The 25,152-nt window shown below is 32.3% G+C and overlaps 1 protein-coding gene and 1 long non-coding RNA gene across 2 annotated transcripts; one reads left to right on the top strand and one right to left on the bottom strand.

Moving 5' to 3' along the window:
* The first annotated feature begins 7,424 nt into the window (after window positions 1–7,424).
* On the top strand, window positions 7,425–9,750 carry LOC112800291 (uncharacterized). Its single transcript, XM_025842492.3, has 3 exons — window positions 7,425–8,159; window positions 8,246–8,510; window positions 9,266–9,750. Exons 1-3 carry the CDS (start codon window positions 8,030–8,032, stop codon window positions 9,486–9,488), a joined length of 618 nt encoding a protein of 205 aa, XP_025698277.1. The 5' UTR covers window positions 7,425–8,029; the 3' UTR covers window positions 9,489–9,750.
* Window positions 9,751–23,933: 14,183 nt separating this feature from the next.
* Window positions 23,934–24,826, bottom strand: LOC112804082 (uncharacterized). Its single transcript, XR_011861826.1, has 2 exons — window positions 24,362–24,826; window positions 23,934–24,288 (listed from the first exon to the last, which is right to left on the bottom strand). It is a non-coding gene; the product is annotated as an uncharacterized lncRNA (long non-coding RNA).
* Between the last annotated feature and the right edge of the window lie 326 nt (window positions 24,827–25,152).

Below are 25,152 nucleotides of genomic sequence, written 5' to 3'. Positions count from 1 at the left end.
AATCATACTTCACGATTTCTTGTAGCACCGAGATTGGAATCCGATAGAAAAACTTCTTACCCGTTTCACGCCTTCCAGACCAAGTTTCTGTAGCACAGAATTAACAAGGTCATCATAGCTTGTCATAGGCCTCATAAAAATACTAAGAGCATCCTTATCAGTGAACTTCACACTGGATCGTGTTTTTCTCTTAATCGATCTTCTGTGATGAACCAATACTACAAAATTCTCCTCACTAGCCATTTTTTCACTCTAATGAGAACAATCACGTTTACACCATATTTATACACATATGGCCCTTTATAATTCGAACCAGCCTAATTCAAACTATACATTGTGTAATTCGAATCAACCAATTTTGAATTACTTGAGATTGCGTGATAGGGAGTAATTCGAATCACACTGATTTGAATTACTCTGTGTGTTATTCGAATTAGGTTGATTTGAATTAGTGGGTGTATGCGTGTGTACATAGTTCGAATCAATGTGATTCGAATTACATGTAGTTTGAGTTCGAATTGACCTGGTTCAAACTATATAGAAATGTGCATTGATAAATTCTTAAACCAAATTTTGGTTTGACAAAGTTGTGTAAAATTTTGTTCTCCATGATTTATTATAACGATTTGCTTTAATATTAAATATAATACGTGTAAATATTTTATAAATTTTAAATTAAATAAAATAATTTTAGATTATCATCTCTTACATCTAATTGTAAAATTTGTAGCCTAATGTGTGTGTGTTTTTTTTTTAGATTTTTTAGGATTGTTGTGGGACTGTGATGATTTTTGGTGAAGTTAGACTATGGTGGACGAGTAATATGATCTTTTAAAAGTTTTGTTGTACCTTAATCATTATTATTCTAAACACAATATAAAAATTATGAATAATTTATCTCTAATATATATGCGTTAGAGTGAATTTTCTTAATTATTTGATAAAAATGTGATCTTTTATTATTTGATATTTTTTATATATTTTCTCTTACTTTTACTTAAATAATGTAGAATAAAAAATTATACTTTATCAAATAATTTTAAAAAAAATTAAAAGTCCATTCCCATACTATCTTTATGTCTACAATATCATAATATACACAAATCAACCAAGCATGTGGATAGCGAAAAATATAAAACCAATAAATAAGCTGGTCTATCTTAAATATGGAACATAAATAAGCTCAATTCTTGGAACATGAAGACTCTTTCCTTTGCAGGGAGATGTACCCTTGTTCAATCCGTTCTCTCTACTATTCTTATTTATGTTATGCAAACTATGAAGATCTTTAAAGAAGTGTGCAATCATATCAATAGAATTTGTAGAGATTTTCTTTGGGGGGCTAGTGAGGATGAAAAAAAATTCATCTTATTAATTAGGATGCTGTGTGCAAGCTCAAGTATAAAGAATGTCTAGGCCTTCGTAAAGCTCAGGATTCGAACCGCCTTTTCCTCATGAAGTTAGCATGGAACTTAATTACAAATACAAACTCCTTATGGGTTAAGGGGATCGCAAATATAGATGCAGTGGTGATACTATGCCTAAAATTCACTTAAAGCCTAATTGCTCTAACGCCTGGAAGGGAATAGCTAAGGTATGGAACCAGTTCAAGACTAACATTGTTTGGAGATTAGGAGATGGTGAAATAGCCCATTTTTGGGAGGATCATTGGGTCCCAGGCATTGAGTCTCTTAAAATTGTTGCTCTGGAGAACCTCACGGCAAATGCCCTTCAAGAAAAAGTGAATATGTTCGCTGATCAGAATGGTAATTGGAGGTGGGAGAAGCTTCAACAAGTTCTTCCTGAGGATATCCTAGACATCATTCGCCTTATGAAAACCCCTCAAAGGGAGTTAGGGCCTGATAGTTTAGGCTGGCTACCAGAATCGAATGGAGAATTTTCTATCAAGTCAGCCTACAAAGAGTTTTATGATAATGATGACACTACTGGTAATTACGTCAAGAACATCTGGAAACATAAAATCTCTCAAAGACTAAAAACTTTTGTTTGGCTGATTATGCACAAAGCTCTGTTCACAAATTCTAGAAGACAAAGGAGGGGCTTACCAATGATGCAAGCTGCCCCAGATGCCCTGAAAATGATGAAACGTTGCTTCATGTGCTAAGAGACTACCCTTACATCAGAGACACATGGGAAAGAAGCGTTGATAGCACCTTGCAAAGTAACTTCTTCAATCAAGATCTTCACAACTGGATGGAGGAGAATCTGAATTGGTGGCTCGAAAATTTAATGGGGGATCTCTTGGCCCATTTACTTCATCACTATGTGCAACACTGCATGGAGAAATAGGAATGATCTGATATTCAATCATGAAAACAGACCTGAGAATAGTATTGCCTACTCAGCACAGATCATAGCCAAAAGATACGAAGATGTTATCTCTCTAACTGAGGCTAGTAAGAAAACTCTCACATTCACTAGAGTGCAACACATTGGCTGGGAGTTGCCGGATGAAGGAAGATACAAGCTCAACACAGATGGCTCCTTATCTTCAGTCTCCAAAAGTGGTACTTGTGGTGGCTTAATCCGAGACTCTCACGGTCGTTTTGTAGCTGGATTTTGGATGAATATTGGGAATACTTTCATAACCAAAACGGAGCTTTGGGGAATCTACATAGGTCTGAAGCTTGCTTCGGAGCTCAACATCCAGAATCTGATTGTTAAAACGGACTTGCAATGCGCCTGCAACTCCTCCACAATCACCCTGCCCAACGGCACTCAGCTTCTTCTATTATACGTGCAATTAGGGAGTTATTAGCCAAGCCGGATCACTTTCAAATTAGACACATCTTCAGAGAAGCAAATTTTTCAGCGAACGCTTTGGCTACGCACGCCCAAAAAGTTCCTCACGGCCTTCATTGTTGCAACCATGCGCCAGCTTTTCTTGCCCTGCAATTAGAAGCAGACAGAAGAGGGATAGCTTTTCCTAGAGGCTTTTCTCCTTAGTGTTGTTGTCTTTTGGGCCTGTGGCCCCGTTTTCTTATAAAAAAATATATATACCGTGATAGTAATTTACTAATTTGTGAGGCCCAACCAATAAATAAATAAATAAAGTACTTAAAAAAGTATAGATAAACAATAAAAATACTAAACAATATAAACAATAGATATATCGGATGTTCATTTCACTAGGTGTATGGATAATTATTTTAATATTAAAATTTAAGTGAATAATTTAAAAATGTAGTATTTTTATTTGATTGGTAGTTATTCATGTTGTCTAAATCACACAAATTTTTATTATATTTCATCCGTCAAAAATAAAATTCAAAATTAAATCCTTATGAGATATGAAATTTATGAAATTGTTTCTAATCAACTCTGCTAGCCACTTTGATAGTGATGAATAAATTATGCATCTAAGCAGTTGGTATTATTAAATGCAAAAAGAAAATAATAATAATAATTTATGCATTTAAATTATTTAAAAAAAATTATGTTATTAGATTATAATTTTCGGAATATGCAGACACGAATGCAATTTTTGTAATTATATAAAAATTGCGACACTCTCCTGCGGATTAGATTGCACGTAAACCGCTACACCACTACATCTTGTTAGGGGTGTTCGTGGTGCGGTTTGGATCGGTTTTAAGTTAAAAACTTATCCAATCTGAACACTGATTTTACTTGCGGTGCGGTTTGGATTGGATGCTTTTTTTAAAAAAAATTGATCTGATCCGATTCAATTATTTTATAAATTAAAAAAGTAAATACGTATAATAAGTCTCAACATCAAATTTTAAATAATCAACAATAACATAACAAGTCTCAACAATATCTTAAAAAACCAACAATAACATAACAATAGAAATAAAATTATAAGTTAGTTAAAATAAATAAATAAATAATATTTTGAATATAAAATATTTATTAAATAATAATATATGAATAATATAAAAATATATAAAAAATTGAACATGTTATAAGTATAATTGTAAATGTAATAATAAAATAATAATATTATAGCACATTGTGCGATTTGGATTGGATTGGATCATTTATGAAAATTAGATCCGAAATCCGATCCGATCCAACGGTTTGCAAAAAATATAATCCAATCAAATTCGAATTAGTGCAATTTTAATCGGTTTTCGTTCTGGATTGGATTGGATGAACGGTTTAATTTGGATCGGTTTGGATTTGAACACCTCTACCTCCTGTAGCGGTTTATGAAGAGATTGGGTGCATGAAGAAAGCGCGATACCTACTAGCAGTAAATGGCATCCGCTTGAGGCATTAGCGGATTATTCATTTGGAGATTTTTCAAAGTTTGGTAGAGAGGAAAAGTAGTGAGAAGGTAGAGAGAAGAAGTTGGAGATAGTTTGAGTTTTTCGGAGCGATCTCTTCAATTGAGACCACGGCGGATGAAGAGTGCTTATACCGACTCAATGGCGTTACTCACGTTGCCGGCGGCATCAATGAAGAGATAAGTTTGTTTTCTTTTATTTATATATTTACGTATATTTATGTAGTATCCATAGTATATTAATTAAAATATAGAATCTAAGGTATGTAGTTTAGAGTTTGAAAATTAAAATTTAAAATTTAAAAATAAATATAGAGAATTCGAAATTAGGTATTTAAAAATTAATATTGGAATAATTTGAAATATAGGATTTATGGCTTGTTATTAGTATTTAAAAATTAATATTTAAAATTTAAAATTTAAAATTTCGAAAGTTTAGGATTTATTATTTAAAATTTAAGATTTAAATTTTAAATAAATAATTTAAGATTTGTTGATTCGTAATTGAAATTTAAGATTTAGATCTTAAATTTTAAATTTTAGAACCTAAGACTTATGAATGTAAAAATTGGACATTCTTTAGTTGTTGTAATGTTTATACATTTGTTTTATAATTTTATATAAATCATCATACATATTTCTCTTTTTTAATAAAATTTATATTAATAGTGATTATAAGAGAACTATATTTAACATTTTAGTTAACCGATTGGATACATAAGGCAATCGTAGTTTTTGTTTTGAGTTATAAATTATGGTTTAAATCTATAAGTATTAGAAATTAATCAGGTTTTGGTTATTTTTCTCACAACACGCAGCTAAATCGGTGTGTTCACCGTATTTAGAGGCAACAGAATATGTCATTGTATGATAGGATTATACTTTATTTAGAGAGGATTGATTTGTACCACTTGACTAGGCTAAATATGAGTTGGTTCTAGCTAGATGAGCATTTATTGAAAGGTGCTATCGTGAGACCCACATTTTTCGTATGCTTTTAGAGAGTGCACCATCACACTTCATGATGTGGTATATCAGTTGGGGTTGTCCATGGATGGGAAGGCTATTTTTGGGTACCTGACAGACTTTCACCAGTATATGAAGGGTGGCAGACTGGCTTAAAAGTGGTTCCAGGAGTTACTTGGTGAGTTGCTGCCTCTCGGAGAAAGTGAAGCTATTCACAGTTCACTTCACATGGTTCCATGAGAGGATTAGGGTGTTACCAGCTATGCTTACCAGAGGCTTGCAATGTCAAAATGCCTCAACATAAGGAGAAAATGTCCAAACAAGACGATGAAAGTAAATGGTAGAATTGTCAACCTGATCACCGACTCGGGTCGGATAAGTCTTCAACAACGATAGGAACTATGTTCGGCGGTTGGCTGATAGCTTCCAAGTTTAGGGTTGAGAAATGTAGAGGATGTTGTTGTTTGCCGGAACTTGACAGTCCCTAATGCGTAACTGAGTTTGTTCGAATATCCCCGCCAATGTCAGCAGGCTTTTCATCCGAATCATCATCTTGCATCGCATTTTCAACCTGATCTGGTTCACCCTCCCGTACAATATCCAGAATCAGACGGGCTGACATAGCTACCCCAACTGCATCAGATGGACGATTAGTCAACAGACAATCAGGTGCAACGATAGGCATGGAGGTAAAAGCACCCCATCGTAGTCGTTTGAGGCACCGATGCCCCAGAACTGTTGACGCTATGTTTCAACTTGGGATACAACTCGTGTATTCTCACTTCGGGAAAACTTCGCTAACAATGAAACAAAACCTGCATATCTTTATCGGATTCTATCGCGAATGTTTCATACTTCACGCTAGATGACACAACTATAACATGAATTTTGTAGAATAGCTTCTTCATCCACTTTGTCCCGCACCGGCCTAACTTTTGTAATATACTGGTTTTCAGATCTAACAGCGTATTGGATGACTGGATAAAAACACTCAGTGGTTCTCTATTGATAAACTTTACACTGTGTCTTTTGTTTTTTTGAATTTTTTTACAAAATAATGCACTAGAGCTAAAAAGCTATCCCCACTCTCTATTCTAAAAATTTTGAATGAAAATGACACTCTACACATCATTTTCTCTTGTTGGGTATATATAGATTATAAACATTTTTCAAGTAGCCACACCGTGAAAAAATTGCTACATGATGTCGTGGTTTCTTCATGCACGCAACTTCTTTAGAAACCGCTACAGAGTGTACTGGATTCTATATTCATGCAAACCAACGTAAACTGCTACAGAGTGTAGTGGTTTACGTGTAATACTCTAAACTGTGATATCCTATCGTAATTTTTGTAAAGTATATTTTTTTGTCCCTGAAGTTTGACAAAAATTTCAAAAATATCTATAAATTTTATTTTATTTCAATTTTGTCCCATAAATTTTAGATTTGCATCAAATATATCCTCAACGACTAAATTTTCAAAAAATTTAAAACCAATCTAACAATAATGCATGAAAATTATACTTAATTTGCTTGCGTTGAGAGTTGTTCTTATGAAATTGTTGTTGAAGTGGTCTTCAATTTTTTAAAAAAATTAGTCGTCAAGGGGTATATTTTACAAATCGAAAACTTTTAGGACAAAATTAAAACAAAATAAAACTTAAGGATATTTTTTAAATTTTTATCAAATTTTAGAAAAAAAAACATATTTTATCCTTATATAATTATATCAAAGTTATATTTATGTCTATATATTTTAAACATTGTAATTTGGTAACATATTTTTTTTAAATAATTTAAATACGTAAATTCACTAAATTGTCAAAAAAAAAGTGAGTTTTAATGATAAAACGTGTGAATATCTATTATCAATTTAGATAAAATCACATTTATCTATTTTTCTATGTATAGCGTATGATACCATTAATCAATTATAGATAGACACAAAGGTATTTGGAAATATCTTATCTTGATTAGGCATTCAAAATCCAACATTTGAATTCCGATTTTGACGATTAATTTCGTTGGATACTACTACGTGGTAATAGACTAATGGTACATGATTGTTCTCAAAACAAGTCAAAAGGAAAAGGCCGCCCAAGACAAGAGACAGTAACAAGATAAGCTAGATTAATCCCAAACAAATAAAAAAATTATTTTTAAATTGTTTACCCCAATAAAAGAAATCATCATAATCCCCATACCCAATCACATAGGAATAGTACTAATTAGTAATAGCTAACACTAAATAATTGCAATCAAAGCAAACCAAGAAGATATCGACCCCCGGTTTTCACCACCAATACCATCAGCCACACCACATTCACACGCCAATCACGTTAAACTAATCACTAATCAGCATTAAATTAAGGCTAACTAAAAACATTCATTCCCGTATGATCAAGGAACCGACGGCTCTGATTGCTTTGTGCTTACTGAACCCAGATAAACACCCCCCACTATTGGGCCCCAATTGGGCCCAATTAAAATTAAATGGAAGATGCTTTGGAATATGCTCTGTGACCGCGCAGCGCAATCACAATCCCTATCCCTACTATTATTACTTCCTTAGTTCCTTTCCCATTCTTCTCCCAAATTTCTTATCTAATCTAATTTAAAAAAATTATAATTTAATTTCAAGATTTTTTTCTTCGAATCTGTCCATAACGCGAAACAATTATTACTTTCTTGGCTTCATCATCTTATATTAAACGCTTCCACCTCTCAATCCACACTTGATCCCTTATCATCTTGTTCCACTTTGGAGAGAAATTCATAAGAAAAAGAAAAACAATGAGCGGTGTGAGTAGCATCTCAGAAGCTGAACAAGAAGAGTTGCTGGAGAAGTTGGAGGTTTTCAAGGTCAAAGGCAAAGACAAACAAGGACGCAAGATCCTTCGCATTATAGGAAAATTCTTCCCCGGTAACTTACTAACCACTCTCACATCAATAATCATATCGTTAATTATGTTATACTGGCGAGTTCATTTGAATCTTTTTTTTTTTCAGCGCGATTTGTTAGCGTTGAGGTTCTGAAGAAGTACCTGGAGGAGAGGGTGTTTCCGAAGGTGGGAAAGAGGAAGTTCACGGTGGTTTACGTGCACACTGGGGTTCAGAGGAGCGAGAACTTCCCCGGGATCTCGGCTCTCCGATCGATCCACGACGCCATTCCGGCGAACGTGAGGGACAATCTTGAAGCAGTTTATTTCATCCATCCTGGACTCCAGGCCCGCCTTTTTCTCGCTACGTTTGGTCGTTTTCTTTTCAGTTCGGGGTACGCACTCTGCGCATTTTAGCACTCTTTTACTCAATTTTGCTAACCTAGATTTTACTGATTTACCTTATCCTTCACTAAATTCTATTCAAAATTTATCTGTTTATTTAGAATTAAGGCTTAGTTCGGTAGAGTTTTCTGAGGAAGGACAAGCACTTTATAAATAAAAATATAAGAATTTATGTGGTTGTGTTTGTAATTTTTAAAAGTCAGGAGAGAAGTTTTTCAAAATTGTCTTCTAATTATAAAAATTAAAAAATTTAATATAATTTTATATATTAATTAATATTTAAATATATTTTTTGTTATTTCTGTTTATTAAAATTATTTTTAATTTAATTTATTAAATATAAATATTATATTTTTTAAAAATAATTTTTATAAGTTATTTTTGAAAAATCAAATCTAAATATATCGAATTATCGAGTTCTCCTGTTAGGCTGTTAGATATTTTCTTTATTTTCATTTCAAAATAATTGTGGTTTGGATCTTTTAACACACTAGATTTATTTTACGTCTAGATACATCTATTTTACCTTATCCTAAAATTGGCTTGTCAAAAATTTGAATTAGATATTTGAATTATTAGTTGATAGGATAGGATAGAGAATAGGATAGGATATCTGTAACTACCTCTCCTAATTTTAGGGCAGATTTGTCTCGTCTTTGTTTTTAAGTGAAATAATTAATAATTAATATTTCAAGTATAGATTGTATAGTGGCTAATATTGGGAATGTGTTATACCATGTGGCAGGGTGTACGGGAAGCTGAGATATGTGACCAGGGTTGATTACCTGTGGGAGAATGTAAAAAGGAACGAGGTGGAGATTCCGGAGTTTGTGTTCGATCACGATGAGGATTTAGAGTACCGTCCGATGATGGATTATGGTTTAGAGAGTGATCATGCAAGAGTCTACGGTGTGCCACCCACCATGGACTCACCGGTGAGCACCTACTCAATGAGGTGCATCTCATAGAATCTCCCTCTCTATCGGATTCCATGTTGGGACCTACTTAGTTTCTTTTTCTTTTCTCTGTTTGGGTCTTGATGGGGACGTTAGTTGGTTAGTGTATTGGTGCTTTGTTTCTTTTTTTTTTCGGTTTCTTTTATACTGGGCCTCACAAGTGGTTATCTTGGCGCGTCCCTTTATGGCTGTTTATATTATATATAATTATAAATATAAATAATAAATATTGTGCACTTGTATAAAGGAAATCAAAATGAAAATTGGAAAACAATATATGTTTTTTGCTTTGTTTTGTTTTGTTTATTTCACCCTTTCACATTTATGGGGATGCCATTTTCAGTTCTTTTTGGATAATTCAATGATATTAAGAATTAGCGGGTTTCTAGGAAAGGAACCTGGTTTGCGGTCTGTGTTCGGATAAGGTTACTTTTAAAAGTTTGCACAAAAAATATAGGGATAAAAGGTGAATAAGATGTTCAAGAAGTATGATTATCCAATGTGTAAAGTTTGTATATAAAGCATAAACTTGTCCACCGACGGAAGTTTCCTGTCGATTCGAATTCTTAGGAGGATGCAGCTTCTCTAGTTTATCGTCATTTATAAGATATTACAAGTACTTTTTAGTTTTAATCCCCGCTTATTACAAAAGGAAATTTGATGCGGTTTTCATTGCTGATGAGGAAATCACGATGCTTCTAGTTGTGTTAAAAATTTGTAAGTACTAAAAAAATATCCTTGCTTCTGCACTTTACCGAAGTTCCTTACAGTTACAAATAATTTATTAAACAATATTTTTTTAGATTATTTTTTTATTTATTATATTAATATTTTTTTCTAATAAATTATTAAATATATGGTATAATAAGTACAAACTAATTAATAAATTATTCAAATTTAAAAATATCATTTATTATGAAACTAAATAAATCATTCTCAAATATAATTTTTAAATACATAAATAATAAATATTAAAATTCAGTTAATACATTAATAATAATAACCATATGATATACTATTAGTATTATGATCTAAATAATTTTTCACAATAAAATTAAACTAGTGAACACATTACTTGATATATAGTAAAATATTTTTGAGTAATAACAAATTTAATTTTTTATCTCTTTAAACTAAATTAATAATTCTATTGATATCTTTGTACTAAAATATACTATGAGTAAGTTACTAATACTAAATAAAATAATTAAAATATATAACCTTTAATGAAATAATTAAATACTAATTGAAATAATTCTATTTTTTATCTCTTTAATTGAATTTTAATATACTTAAAATTTTAATTAATCTATATTATTCTTATATTGATAAATCTTTATCAATCTATAACTTTATGATCATATGTATTATTAATAAATTAATAATATTATTGATACTTTAAATTTATTGAGTTTATAAATGCTCTCCATCATATATTAATTATATTTTAATTATTTAATTTAGTATTAATAGTTTACTCATAGTGTATTTTAGTATAAAGATATCAAATAGAATTATTAATTTATTTTAAAGAGATAAAAAATTAAATTTGTTATTATTCAAAAACATTTTACTATATATCAAGTAATGTTTTATTAGTTTTCACTTTATTGTGAAAAATTATCTAGATCATAATACTAATACTATATCAAAGGGTTATTATTATTAATGTATTAACTGAATTTTAATGTTTATTATTTATGTATTTAAAAATTATATTTGAGAATGATTTATTTAGTTTCATAATAAATGATATTTTTAAATTTGAATAATTTATTAATTAGTTTGTACTATTATACCATATATTTAATAATTTATTGGAAAAAGAATATAAAGATAATAAATAAAAAAATAATCTAAAAAATATTGTTTAAAAAATTATAAGGACAAATAAATTTCTAACCAATTTAAATTTAGAGACAATTAGACTTCTGTCCATTTCCGAACCTGACACGTCAGCATTTTCCGTTCAGAGTTGACAGAAAAATACCTACAAAAGCTGCGTTGTGTGACGAAATCAGGGAATAGGGACTGAAGTGGATCAATTTTATTTTGAAGAGTCGCGTTGTCATTCTTAAAAATGGACAGAGATCAGATTGGTACTTCACTCACAAATAATAGTTTGTTGTGTGTACGTGGCTGTACTTTTATAAAAAATCGTAACAATTGGCTATTTGCTACTATAACTTTTGACGATGTAATTATTCATCTTTATCCGCATTATATAGAATAATCAGAACCTTTTACGATGTAACATATTGAATTTCTTGATTTGTAATTTGACAAATAAAATATTTTTGTAGAAAAATTATACCACTGATTGATAGAGATTATATTCAGTTGTCACATCTTCAGTTTGCAGATGATACTATTCTATTCTGCTCTTTAGAAAAAGAGACCATTAAAAATTACAAAAAAATTTTTCGTTGTTTTAAATTGATGTTAGGATTAAGTATTAATTTTGATAAATCCAGTTTGATTCCTATTAATTGTGACGAGCAGTGGGTACAGCGCATGTGTAGTGTGTTGGACTGTAAAGAAGTCGCTCTCCCAGTTAAGTACTTTGGAATCTCGTTAGGAGCTAACCCGAGGTTGATTAAGACTTGAAAGCCTATTATAGATAAAGTGGAGGAGAAACTTAGCATCTGAAAAGCCAAGGTTCTCAATAAAGCTGGCAAGTTGGTGCTCATTAAATCGGTGTTGAATAGTCTCCCTGTATATTACTTGAGTTTATATAAGATGGCGAAGGCTGTTGTAGAGAAATTGATTTCCTTACAGAGAAGATTTCTATGGAGTAAGGAGGATGAAAGAAATGGTATGGCCTTGGTTAGCTGGGAGGTGGTGCAAGCACCCAAAAAATTTGGTGGGTTGGGAGTTGGGGATGCCATGGTGCAAAGCACAGCTCTCCTGTTTAAGTAATGGTGGCGTTTTTTGAAGGAGGAGTGTCCGTTGTGGAAGAAGGTGATTTGCTCATGTAATAACATGAACCCAAATGTCTTACTGTCCTATCAGGTATTACCTGTTCGGGGGGGGGGGACCGTGGAAGGATATTTGTCAGATACAATTCAAGGATCAGCGTATAAGACAGAAGATGATTACTGAGTTGTCTATAGAGGTTGTGATGGAAGAGAGACTCGATTCTGGGAGGACGTCCAAAAAATAGGCTAGGTTCAAAGTTGGACAAACAGATTGCAAATGCCTCAAAGAAGAAGAAATCGAAAGCTTTAAACGAGGTAAAAGTGATGTTCTTTAAATATGTGGTGATTGAGTTTAATTTTGTTGTTAATAGTTTTGCTAATATGTGAGTTTAATAATTTTTCAGTTAAACCTCTTTGATGCTGCATCAGTGGTGCGTCCAAATTCCAGCCAATATCACAGACATATTATGAATTATCAGTTCAGTGAACCAGCAGCAGAGGATAGTTTTTTGGGTGTATAGTTATAAAATATGGGTGTAAAGCTTATTTTTTTGGGTGTATTTCTGAATTTTCTTGTGTTTGACATTTTACATTTATATATTTTCAGATGTTGCTGTTTGTGTTATAAATTATTGTTTTGTTTAGTTTTTATGTTTTAGGGTTTTATGGTTTAGGGTTTAGGGTTAGGGTTAGGGTTTAGGGTTTAGGGTTTAGGGTTTTAGGGTTTAGGGCTTAGGTTTTAGGTTTTAGGCTTTAGGCTTTAGGGTTTTAGGTATTTAGGGTATATATTTGGGTGTTTATGGGTTATATTTGGGTGCATATTTAGGGGTTAGGGTTTTAGGATTTAGGATTTAGGGTTTAGGATTTAGGGTTTTAAGGTTTAGGGTTTTAGGGTTTAGGTTTTATTGTTTATGGTTTAGGGTTTAGGGTTTTAGGTATTTAGGATTTTAGGGTTTAGGGTTTTAGGTATTTAGGGTATATATTTGGGTGTATACGGGGAATATTTGGGTGCATAACTAAAGTAATTGGGTGCATTATTTGGTTTGATTTTGTTTTTCTTTATTTTCTATGTACTTGTAATTTACAGCCTTTGAATACAGCACAGACAGTTTATTTATGCAAACAAATTTTATAATACAAATCAATAAAATATTCACAAAAATGTTCATACTATTTCAAAACTACATAAAACTGACGTCAATCACTGTCACTTTCAATATCATAAGAATCTACTTGACAATATGGGCTTAACAAAGCTGCAGATGGCCTCAACAATCTCATTGTTTCACTTCCCTTGATCGCTGCATCTCTGTCGTGATTCATGTCATGAAAAATAATTCGGGAAGCAAATTCAACTCTGAAGTGGTCGACCTCTGCCTACAGTTTGAAATAATATTATTCGAATTAATTCTTTTAATTTAGAAAAGTAATAGAGAGATATATAGTTTTAAATATAATTATCTGAGTCCAATTGTCTCACTCATACTTTCCCTTTTTAACGTTTTGAGGCACAATTATTTTTAGTCATTTCATGACATAAATAGCACAATCATAGCTGAAAACCAAAAATAATTTAGCAAATTAAAATAGGAAAGGAATTGAAAACACAATTTTTCAGAGTGAAAGATATGTACTCTGTGTTTTGGCCTGAAATGTCAATGTAAGGAGGCTTAATTTCATGATCTTTCCTTTTGAGAGGTGTCCCCTAGCATATACTCTAATTCTTGAAATTACATACCCCTAAAAATAAAAAACGCCGAATATAAGAAGGAATAAGTCAAATAAATCAATACACCCAAATATAAACAATATACACCCTAATTTGATTTAAAATGCACCCAAATTTCATAACGGAAAAAACATGTCCAACTTACAATAAACTTATTTACCTTCATTCTATCTTTGGAGGGACACGTCTTGTGGTAGGGGTCAAGTATATAAAACTTTTTCTTTCTTACATCAGCCCCCACATCCACCAATGATTTGAGTAGCAAACAGGCGCAAAAATCTAAAACATCTTCACATTGAACAATGTTTTAGTTTAATTCATAGATAACCAAAGAATTGTGATGAGAAGTTTTAGAAATGAAAACTTACGTATGGATGTGATGCTAATTTTTTCCAGTTCAAATAGGGTAAAAACATTGGGTAGTCTTTAACTTTAAATGGCTTTTTGGACTTTGGCTGTAAAAACTACCTATTTGGATGATTGCCAATGGCCATGTTCTGCAGCATTTGTGGAACACCCAAAGAAATCGTTTAATGCACCCAAAAGATAACACAATGCACCCAAAAGATAACAAAATGCACCCAAAATTTTAAACATTACACCTTACTATAATATTAGGTGGCAGACAATAATTTTCTTCCTAGAATCTTTTAATATTCTGTTGGTTGAGGATCAGGCACATGGCAGTAACAATCTAGAAAAATAAAACAACCAAATTAATTACATCAATCAATATTTGCAGTCACATGTCATAACATAATCATTAACCTTATTCTAATCTTACGTCAGCTTCAATATATGATTTAGCTTTTAAGGATGCAAAGTGGACTCTTGACAGCACCAACGGTTCTTGGGCGTTCAGTGTGCAAAGTGAATCATACTCATCAGTGCAGTCATCCCCGTATGTCCTGATACGTGTTGTCCAGAGGTAGCATTTTTCTCTCATGCTCTCATTTCGGGCGACATTAAATTTCTCTTCAAAGGAGTTTCAAATTTTTCAAAAATCTGGCCCACGGTTTGCTTTGCAGTCGGCGGAGTTTTACCTTCTAGAAAATTTGGTATTTTGTTTTCTCCACTCTTTACAATCTTTTCCACCAGAACATCTAATTCTTCTATTAATATTGTGGTTTCTGGACTTTTTACCACCTGAGCTTCTGCTTGCTCAACACCTTCTTGCGTCTGTGTTTCTTCTTGGCTAGAATCAGTCAAGCCAAGGCTGAATGATGGCAACGACAGTTCTTTGGGTACATAGGATGCTGTCCTGGCCATCATCAATAGTGCAGCAGCAATCGCTTTAGGAGATGGATCCTTGCGTGTTGACATAAATCGTACTATGAGAATAAGAATAAACGAATTATATCGAAAATCAGTTTCTATTTTGACGAACTTACATTTTAGATGGAGCTGCTGGTATTGTTGGTGTGCTTTCATCAAATTTTTAGGGTTCTAGAGTGCTGTGGGGTTAGAGAAAATGAATCAGACTATAAAAAAATATCAATTTCAGCTCAATTTTCAGGATATATACCCAAATAAGATAACAATATACCTAAAGAATAACGAAATGAACCCGAATAAATTTGCTCACCTCTCTGTTGGGGGGGATGGTTCAAATGGTGGCACAGGGCTTTCTGATGTTGCCTGGGATGAAGGGATGCATACTTGAATTGGAACTCTAAACAAGACAAAAATTAAATGTTAAAAAAACCTTTTTAAAATAGATTAGAGGGTTGAAATTTAGTTATAAAACTTACATATCAAGCGGTTGAGAGGATGGTCGAAAAATGATGATCTGTTGTTGAGCTGGGTCACTCAATGATTCTTCTTGCTGATTGAACCTGAGATACACCCAAATAAGATAACAATGCACCCAAATAATAACCAAATGCACTCGAGAATGCTTTTTTTTAGAACTTACATAGTTGCAGATTTATGTTTTTTTCGTGCTTTTTTTTTCTTGAATAAAACTTTAAAGGGCTTTTTGTTCTAAAAAAATATATACAAAATTAGAAGAATATGGTAAAAAAAGAATTTAGAAAATGGTATAAGAAAAAGAAATTACATGGAATCCAAAGGTTTGTTTACACTGCTTTGCTCCATTTGTCCTTGATATAAAGAATCAGTCTCGGTTGCTAAGCTCATCTCCGACATTCTAAGTACAGAATAAATATCATTTAGTATATCAAAATTCTATCAATTAACAGAAGATAAATAATCAGCAACCAAAACACCCTAAAAAAGGTAATATGCATCCAAATTCAACATACCCTTGTTGACGTTGTCTTAAAAATTCTTCTATTGTTTCAGTTCCAATTTTAGTTCTGGCAGTACATTTAAAAGTACATGTTAACAAAATATAGTTCTGATTACAGAGTTTAAGATAGGTTTAGAAAGTATCTTACCCGTTATAAGAATGATTTTCTTCTTTTGAAGATGAATCCTCAATTACGTGCTTCCTTTTTCTGGATTGCGTCCTGAAAATAAAAAAATTATGAATCAGACAAATACAACAATATTGATGATGAGTACCGTTGAAGGCAGTTCATACTTTTTGGCAGCAATGTGAATTTTTTTCTTGTTTTTTGTTTTTTAACTGGCAAGGATTCTTCACTCCTAAAATTAAATGAGAAATAATGTGTTAATACATTAAATTTTGATAGAAACAAGAAAGAAAGTGATGATAATTTCAGAATCTTACCCATCAGTGGATTCACTTTTGCTCTCTGAACTGGAATCCTCCAAAATCAGTTTTCTCTTTTTGGATTCCATTCTGAAAAGCAAACAGTTATTAGGGAAAAACAATCTAAAATTGACAAAATGCACCCAAAAATATTACTTACATTTTGGCTCCCCTTTTGGGTTGTTTCCTTGTAGGTTCCTCTGAGTCTTCTTCCGACTCAGACTCAGAGAAAATATCAACATTAGTCTCTGATGAATCATTCTCAGAGGAAGAACTTGGTTTATTTTTTTGTTTTTTTCTTTTCTTCTTTCTTTTCTTTTTCTTTCATTTCTTTCAGTTTCTTTTTTGTCTCTGCCATCTTGACGATGCCCTGAAACAGTAGAAATGTTAGTTTACAATATCTAGATAAATAAAACACACACAAATTAGAGAACATATTCTGTTTGCTTACTTATGGCCATCTATCTCTGCTCTAATTTTTGCAACCAGCTGCTCTATGTTCCAGTTGCTACCCAGGGCACTGCAGCTTTTTTCTCTCCTTTCTTCTCGTTTTTAGCAAGATGGAAATATATTATCATCAAGGCATAGAGGCACTCGTCGATTGATTTTATACTGACATATACACCCAGAAATGCTCCATACACAGTTTATATGTATACAAACCTACTTAAAAGGCCTCCTAACATTCACAAAATAGAGTTTATATGTATACACCCAAATATCATTTCACTTGAACTACGTAAAATAGCGTAAACAACTTAAAGAGTTTTATTAGAACAGTAATATGAGATCTAAACCTAGAATAGTCAAATAGAGAGAAAAATACCACGATATAGTACTTTGATTTCGAAAAATACAACTTGAATGATGTTTGTTCGTTCTTTTTGGTGTTTTTTTATGGAGATTTGAATATTTGCTTCTTGATTTGTTGTACTTTTTGCGAGAACTTGGACGGTTTCTTCAGAGCTTTTTTTTGTTTTGAACATGGCTTGAATCTCGAGCGTTTGTGTATTGATTGAGGAAGAAGAGGAAGAGTTTTTCATTATGAGCGCGCTTTGGAGCAAGTGAAACGGTTGGGTATCGCGCGTGGTTTTTACATTCGAGTGTGGAGTGTGGGTGCGCGTCGTTTTTTTGTTGGGCTTGGGTAGTTTGTATAACTTGTAAGCCAAAAAGACTTGTATGTGTAGCAGGCCTGTTCGTTATTTTTCTTTTTCGTTATCGTCGTCATCAACACCACCTCTTCCTCTTCCTCTTCCTCCTCGTTCTCCTTTTTTCGTTGGATTTTCTTCTCTTCCTTTATTTTTCTCTTTCTTCTCCATCACAGTTATCTCGTTGTTGAACATAATGAATAATTCAAGTTCAGATTGTTAATTGAACCAGAACAAAATTAATTATTATTTTTGAATCCAATCAAGTGACTGAGGCGTGGTTCAATTCAAAAGAAAAAAAATGCAGTATTAGAAGAAATATTTTTCTGTATTTGCAGTAAATTTGGGTGTAACACGAAAGTATTTGGATGTAAAATAAAAATATTTGGGTGTATTTTTATTCTGATAAGTTCTGCATAATTCAAAACTCTTCCTCTTCCTCCTCCTCATCTTCTGCTGCTGCTTTTTTTTCATCATCATCACCATCTTCTTCTTCTTTTTTTCTTATTCATCTTTTCCTTTTTTTTACCTTCTCAAGTTTCTTCTTGTTTTACTCTCTTAACAAGAATAAAAATAAAAAAAATCAAATAAAGAAGAAGAAACACATAATAATGTAAAATTACTTGAAAGATGATGAACTTACATTCATTTAACTGAAAGAAAGAAAAAAATAAGGGAAAAAAAAGAAGAAAAAAATGCAACATTAGAGAAAATATTTTTCTATACAAAAATGCTATTTATACACTAAAACCAGCCACCAATGTATTTGTGTATAAATACATACATGTGTGCTTTAATTTATTTTCAATGTATATTTGTATTCCAGTATGTATTTTATACTAGTGGCTGACTTTGGTGGCTGATTTTAATGTACAAATATCATAACTCATTTCTGTATTTGCAGTAAATTTGGGTGCAAAACAAAAATATTTGGGTGTAACACGAATATATTTGGGTGTAAAACGAAGATATTTGGGTGTATTTTTATTCTGATAAGTTTTGCATAATTCATAATTCTTCCTCTTCCTCCTCCTCATCTTCTGTTGTTTCTTTTTTTTCATCATCATCACCATCTTTTTCTTTTTTTTTTTCTTATTCATCTTTTTCTTCTTGTTTTACTCTCTTAACAAGAATAAAAACAAAAAAATCAAACAAAGAAGAAGAAAAAAATACATAGTGCTGCAAAATTACTTGGAAGATGATGAACTTACATTCATTTAATTAAAAGAAAGAAAGAAATAATAAAAAGAAGAAGAAGAAAAAAAATGCAGCATTAGAGGAAATATTTTTCTGTACAAAAATGCTATTTGTACACTAAAACTAGCCACTAAAATCAATTACCAATGTATTTGTGTATAAATACATGTGTGCTTTAATTTACTTTCAATGTATATTTGTATTTCAATATATATTTTATACTGATGGCTGGCTTTGGTGGTTGATTTTAGTGTACATGTAGCATAACTCATATCTGTATTTGCAGCAAATTTGTGTGTAAAATAAAAATATTTGGGTGTATTTTTATTCTGATCAGTTCTGGATAATTCCTCCTCCTCCTCCTCCTCCTCCTCATCTTTTGTTGCTTCTTCTTCTTCATCTTCTTATTTTATATTCTCATCATTCTTTTTGGGAGGAAAAAATCGAACAAAGAAGAAAAAAATATATAATATTGCAAAATCAAAAGAAGAAGGAGGAGAAACACGACGATGAAGATGAAACATGCGAAAAAAAGAGGAGAAACACAAAGAAGAAGGAGAAGAAGAAGGAAGCAAAGGAGGAGGAGAAACGCGAAGAAAAAATTACCGTTGTGGTTTCCATCAAGGAAGAAGAAGAAGAGTCGTTCATAATGGTGAATGAGCGCTTTGGAAACGTGATGCGCGTGTTAACATGCTTTTCTGGGTGAACGTAGTTTTTGTTGGGTTTAGCCCAACTTGAAAGACTTGTAAGTCAAAAAAACTTGTATGTGTTGCATAACTGAATAACAAAAAAGAATAATAATAAGAAGAAGAACGGGCAAGAAGAAGAAGAAGAAGAATGTGCAATAATATGAAGAAGAAGAAGAACAACGTATGCCCGTTCATTGAAAAATCTATTAAAGAGGAGCGTGAAACATACGTGCCATAAAAAGCACATTTTAGGAGTAAGTGAAATTTCAAAACTTGTAAAACTTATATAGCAAAAAGACTTGTACATGAAAATTAATTCATCAAATACATATCATATCCAAAAGGGCAAAATGCCATATTAAACCAAATGGAAGAGAAAATTACGTAATTCTACTAAAGCAACAAATATAACATACATCAGCCAAAAGCATATTTTAATATAATTCGGATGAGGTTAGTTTGAATTATGCATGAGTGGATCCAAGGAGTAATTTGAATCATATTGATTAGAACTACATGCAAACGTGACCCACACTAGTTCGAATCAGGCTAATTCGAACTAGCCCACCATTTTGACACGGTGACACCCATAGTAATTCGAAATAGGTTGATTCAAATTGCACACATAATAATCCAAACAATTATTTCGATACACCAACAATTATATCTATATGGAATCAATGCTAAATCAATTAGTTCCATAATACGAATCTATGAAAAAAATTGCATTTTATAAAGTTTTAAAATTTTTATTATGTGATAAGTTTAGTAAAAGAATACATTACAAATTTTTATACTACTCATCGTAATAATGTTTAATTTAAAAATTGTTATTTAAATTTTAGTTGTACTTATTACAAAATAAATAATTACAATAAAAAATGTTAAAAATTAACTGATTTAAAAATAGGACAATCTAATAACATTGAAAGCCATTTAATTTAAAAATGTAATTTAAAAAATAAATCCTTCGTATACTTACATAATTATCAATTTATGATATTATAAATACTTCTCAAGAAGCTATTATAATGCTTGATTTCTAAACACCAAATTATTTATTTAAATAGTTTAATTTTTATCTAACCTACTATAATAAAGTATGTTTAAATCTTATTATTATTATTATTATTATTATTATTATTATTATTATTATTATTAGAGATAAGTCTCAATGTAGTCCCTGAAGTTGCACTCGAGTCTCATAGTAGTCCCTGAACTTAAATGTTCCTCAGAGTCATCCCCGAACTTGCACTCCAGGACTCAAAGTTGTCCTTCCGTCAATTTCTGGACACCTGATGCAACCAGAAAGCTGAGTTGGCAAGCGTCGTGACACGTGGGCGTTACAGAAACGACGCTGTTTTGGTTGTGGCGGCAAAATGACATGAAACGACGTCGTTTCACACTGAATATGTCCCTCGCTCAACGTTTCAATAACGTATTGTTTTCCTCCTCTCAAAACACGAAACAAACGCAACAAAGAGTGAGGTTTCTTCTTTTCCCTCCCTCAATCTCCAATGGCGCATGTGCGATTGCATTAACCGCACCGATTTCAGTGGAAGACTTAGGCTCTGAAGTATCGCTGTTGTCATCTCCTTCATACACAAAGTTGGGAATCCTGGTTTCTCTGAAAGAGGTAAACCAAAAATGAAAAAAAAATGTGGTTCCTCTGTTTTTTGATATTGTTGTTAATCTAATATTCACAAAAGTTCAGGCCGTTTTTTTCGATTGTAATCGGTGGGTATGAACGCCTCTGTTTTGTGCTCTGTGCTAGGGTTTGATCAGTACTGGCTTTCGTAGTGGTTTGGCCAAGAAAATTATAGACTAGGAGTGTTTCTTGTATTTTGATGATATGAAAACTTGTTCTTTATGTGTTAGGGTTTACTTCTCTTAGTGGTGGAGTTTCCAAATTGTTAATGTGTTTCAGGACAATGACTCTGATCAATAAATTTGTTAAACAGAGTTTGCATGATCACAGTAGAACTAAAGATCATTCGGGATATCCATGTTAATCTTGTTAAACGAACTTTATGTGTGATGATAATGGATTCTGAATTTGACTGATTTACCTAACTGCTTTTCTTTGTATTGGGTTGGTTTAGTTAAACTGAATGTAATATGTAATGTTATTTAGTTAAACTGAATGTATGATCATAATGAATTCTTGCATACATATGGTAGAATAAAATTATATTCAGATTTATTTGTGTTAACTTTAATTATAAAGTAAGTTTTGCAATTGCTAATGAAGTTAACTTAGCTATTGGAATAGTCAAGTTGTTTGATGAATTTGGTTTAGACTAGTAGATTAGTTGTTGGAAAGGATATGTAAATTTGAATGGTTTGATCCATCAAGATTGAAGTTAGTGTCTAGAGAACTACCATCCTTAATTACACTAAAATAATGTTCTTGATTTCACAATTTTTCTGCACAGCTGGATCTGATTTCTTGATGTGACATCAATAATGTTTAACTTTAACAAAGAAAATTTCTACTTATCATTAATAATTTAAGAAATTGTTGCTACAAATAATGGTTAGTATGGAGTCAAAACAGGCAGTGCATAGTCTGCCAATAGCCTGACCCAAATTTAAGGATTTTACAGTATATTGAAGTGAAAAAAATGGGGTCCAGTTGTTTAGTTAACCATTGTGATGGTACCTGTTTTTATTGTATTTTATCAATTGCTGGCTATTGATAGTAACATGAGTATGCACTTCGTGCAGTTTTTGGTTTTGAACAACATTCAATTTTGCCAATTGGTGTTGTTGCGCTTGCCGACAACACAGGGTTTATGCCTCTTCCAAAGATAAAGGTTCTTGCTAGCAGTGCGGTAATACTTTCGCTTGAGAGTTGCAACTCTGCTTTATAATTGGTTCTTAAGTATGTAACATTAAAATTTTCTCAATTGATGCATAGGTATTCTATACACCATTTTTGAGACACATATGGACATGGTTGGGTCTTACACCAGCAACAAAGAAAAACTTCCTCTCCCTCTTGTATAATGGATACATTGTGTTAGTTAGATCTTTTAGTGCCTACATCTTGCTGGTTTTTCTTAATATTTGATTTTGTGCTGTATTTCTCCTTTCTACTAATTTTAAAGACACGCTGAAGAGGATTTGAAATAAATTGTGTCTTTCAAGATGAGCATCATTATTGTCATTGCATGATTTATGTTAAAAACTTTAAATTGGGTCAGTGATATTAAGATATTTTTACCCTTTAGACTGCCTATCTCAAGGCAAGAAAAGGATTTATCCGCATAGCCATGCAGAAGGGCCAACCCCTTGTTCCGGTTTTCTGTTTTGGACAGATACTTATTTCTTGTCCAAATCAGCTTTACAACACTAAAAATTATTTAGTGTTTCACATCCTTATATGTTAGATTTACTGATTTATGTTTGTCATTAACTACCATTTCTCATTTTCCTTCATTACTGCAATGTTTGCTATAGTCAGATATCTATAAGTGGTGGAAACCTGGTGGGAACTTAATTCTGAATTTTGCAAGGGCTATCAAGTTCACCCCCATATACTTTTGGGGAATTTTTGGGTGTGTGTTTCTTCTACATAGTTTCAGGAAGTAGCAATCCACCAGCAATCACCCCACCTGCTGCTATCCCACCAGGAAGTAGTCATATAGCAAGATCCCCCATCTAACCCTATGCAAGGTGCAACACAGGAAACTGCTACAAGGCTTGCAAACTTCATGAAGTTTGTGCCCAACCCTGGATTCAAGGCACCCAGCACAAAAAATAAAGATTAGGATGATTATGTTTAGGGAAAAAAGGTTGTTTTTTGTATCTATTTTGCTGAAGTTGTTTACAATGCCTTAAACGTTGTCCTAGTGTTGGAGATTTTAGTATTTGAATTTTATCAGGTCAATATGTTAACAACTTTGATATACTTGGTGTTTTGGCTCTATAATGCTTTTTTTGAATCAAACATTACCAATATGAATTATGACTTTATTGAATTGAGTTTTGTCAGCCTTTTGTTTATATTTTATCTTCTGTTACAGACTTAAGAGTAATTCAAATCCTGTCCATTTCTATTTCATTGAAAAGAAGTCCAGGAACAGAAGTATGCATATAATCAAACACTTTAATTTGCATTCTTTCAAACAAAAGGACAGGAACAAGTACATGAACAACATATGCATATAACATGCATGTCATTTGTTTTTTTCTAGATACAGTTCACCCTGCTGCCTATTCAGCTTTAATACAAGAACACCAATTACAATCAGCAGCATGAATACAAACATCAAAATTCTTCCCATTTTTAGAACCCTAATTTCAGCTTCTAATTTACCAAATTTCTAAGCCATCTTCATCTTCCATTCTTCATCATTAACTGAATGTCTTGTTCTATCATCACATGGCATGACATCTTCCAAAACTTTATCAACCCACAAAAATAATCCACACAATTTCTTACCCATAGTCTACACATCCAAGAAAATTCAATCAGCAAAATTTATATCCTTAAATACAGCAATCAACAATAATAATACTTACATTGTAGTTTGGGCAACCCAGGAACGGTCTCCCTAGATTAGACTCCGTCCCTGACCACCACAGCACCGGTCTCGACCTGCAGGCACACCATTCTTGCAAACGAGCTTCTCTATTTCTGTTCATTCTCCTCATGATGCTTCCAAATGATCGTGGGTTGTTCGAGCTCCCAGCTGCATTGCTTGTGCTTGCCATAACCGTCGGGCTTCAAAGAGGGAGAAGACAAGAACACAACACCGACGAGAAGAGAACATATTGAGCAATGTGGCCTTCAAATTTGGGGATTAGGGTTTTAACTTCACCTGAGGGACCAAATTGATGCGGGAGAGTTTACTCTGCCACATCAGCTAGTCGTTGTAAGTCCCACGTGTCACGAACGCTGCCAGCTAAGCTTTCCGGTTGCGCTAGGTGTCCAGAAATTGCCGGAAGGACAACTTTGAGTCCCAGAATGCATGTTCGGGGATGACTCTGAAAAACTTTTTTTAAGTTCAGGGCTACATTGAGGTTTATCTCTTATTATTATTATTATTATTATTATTATTATTATTAAATATTTTAGAAGATTTTATGAGTACTATAAAAAGTTTGTAAGCCAATTTTTGTAAATTGATTACTTTTTATAATACTCATGGCATCTTTTACCGAAGTTTTATAAAAAAAATATTGTAATAATTATTTTGTAACGAGTACAACTAAAATTTAAATAACAATTTTTAAATTAAATATTATTATGATGAGCACTATAAAAATTTGTAATATACTCTTTTATTAACCTATTAGATAATAAAATTTTT

The sequence above is a fragment of the Arachis hypogaea genome, chromosome 5, assembly GCF_003086295.3.
Source record: "Arachis hypogaea cultivar Tifrunner chromosome 5, arahy.Tifrunner.gnm2.J5K5, whole genome shotgun sequence".
In the NCBI taxonomy this organism is placed as follows: Eukaryota; Viridiplantae; Streptophyta; class Magnoliopsida; order Fabales; family Fabaceae; genus Arachis; species Arachis hypogaea.
The sequence above is the reverse complement of the archived record's forward strand: the minus strand, read 5'-3'. Positions and strand labels throughout refer to the sequence as shown.

What these genes read in the sequence shown, in the direction of transcription:
- LOC112800291 (XM_025842492.3), top strand. Translation starts at nt 8,030, where the DNA reads ATGAGCGGTGTGAGTAGCATCTCAGAAGCTGAACAAGAAGAGTTGCTG. An exon ending in TATAGGAAAATTCTTCCCCG is followed by an intron (nt 8,160 to 8,245) that starts GTAACTTACTAA and finishes TTTTTTTTTCAG; the next exon opens with CGCGATTTGTTAGCGTTGAG. An exon ending in CGTTTTCTTTTCAGTTCGGG is followed by an intron (nt 8,511 to 9,265) that starts GTACGCACTCTG and finishes ACCATGTGGCAG; the next exon opens with GGTGTACGGGAAGCTGAGAT.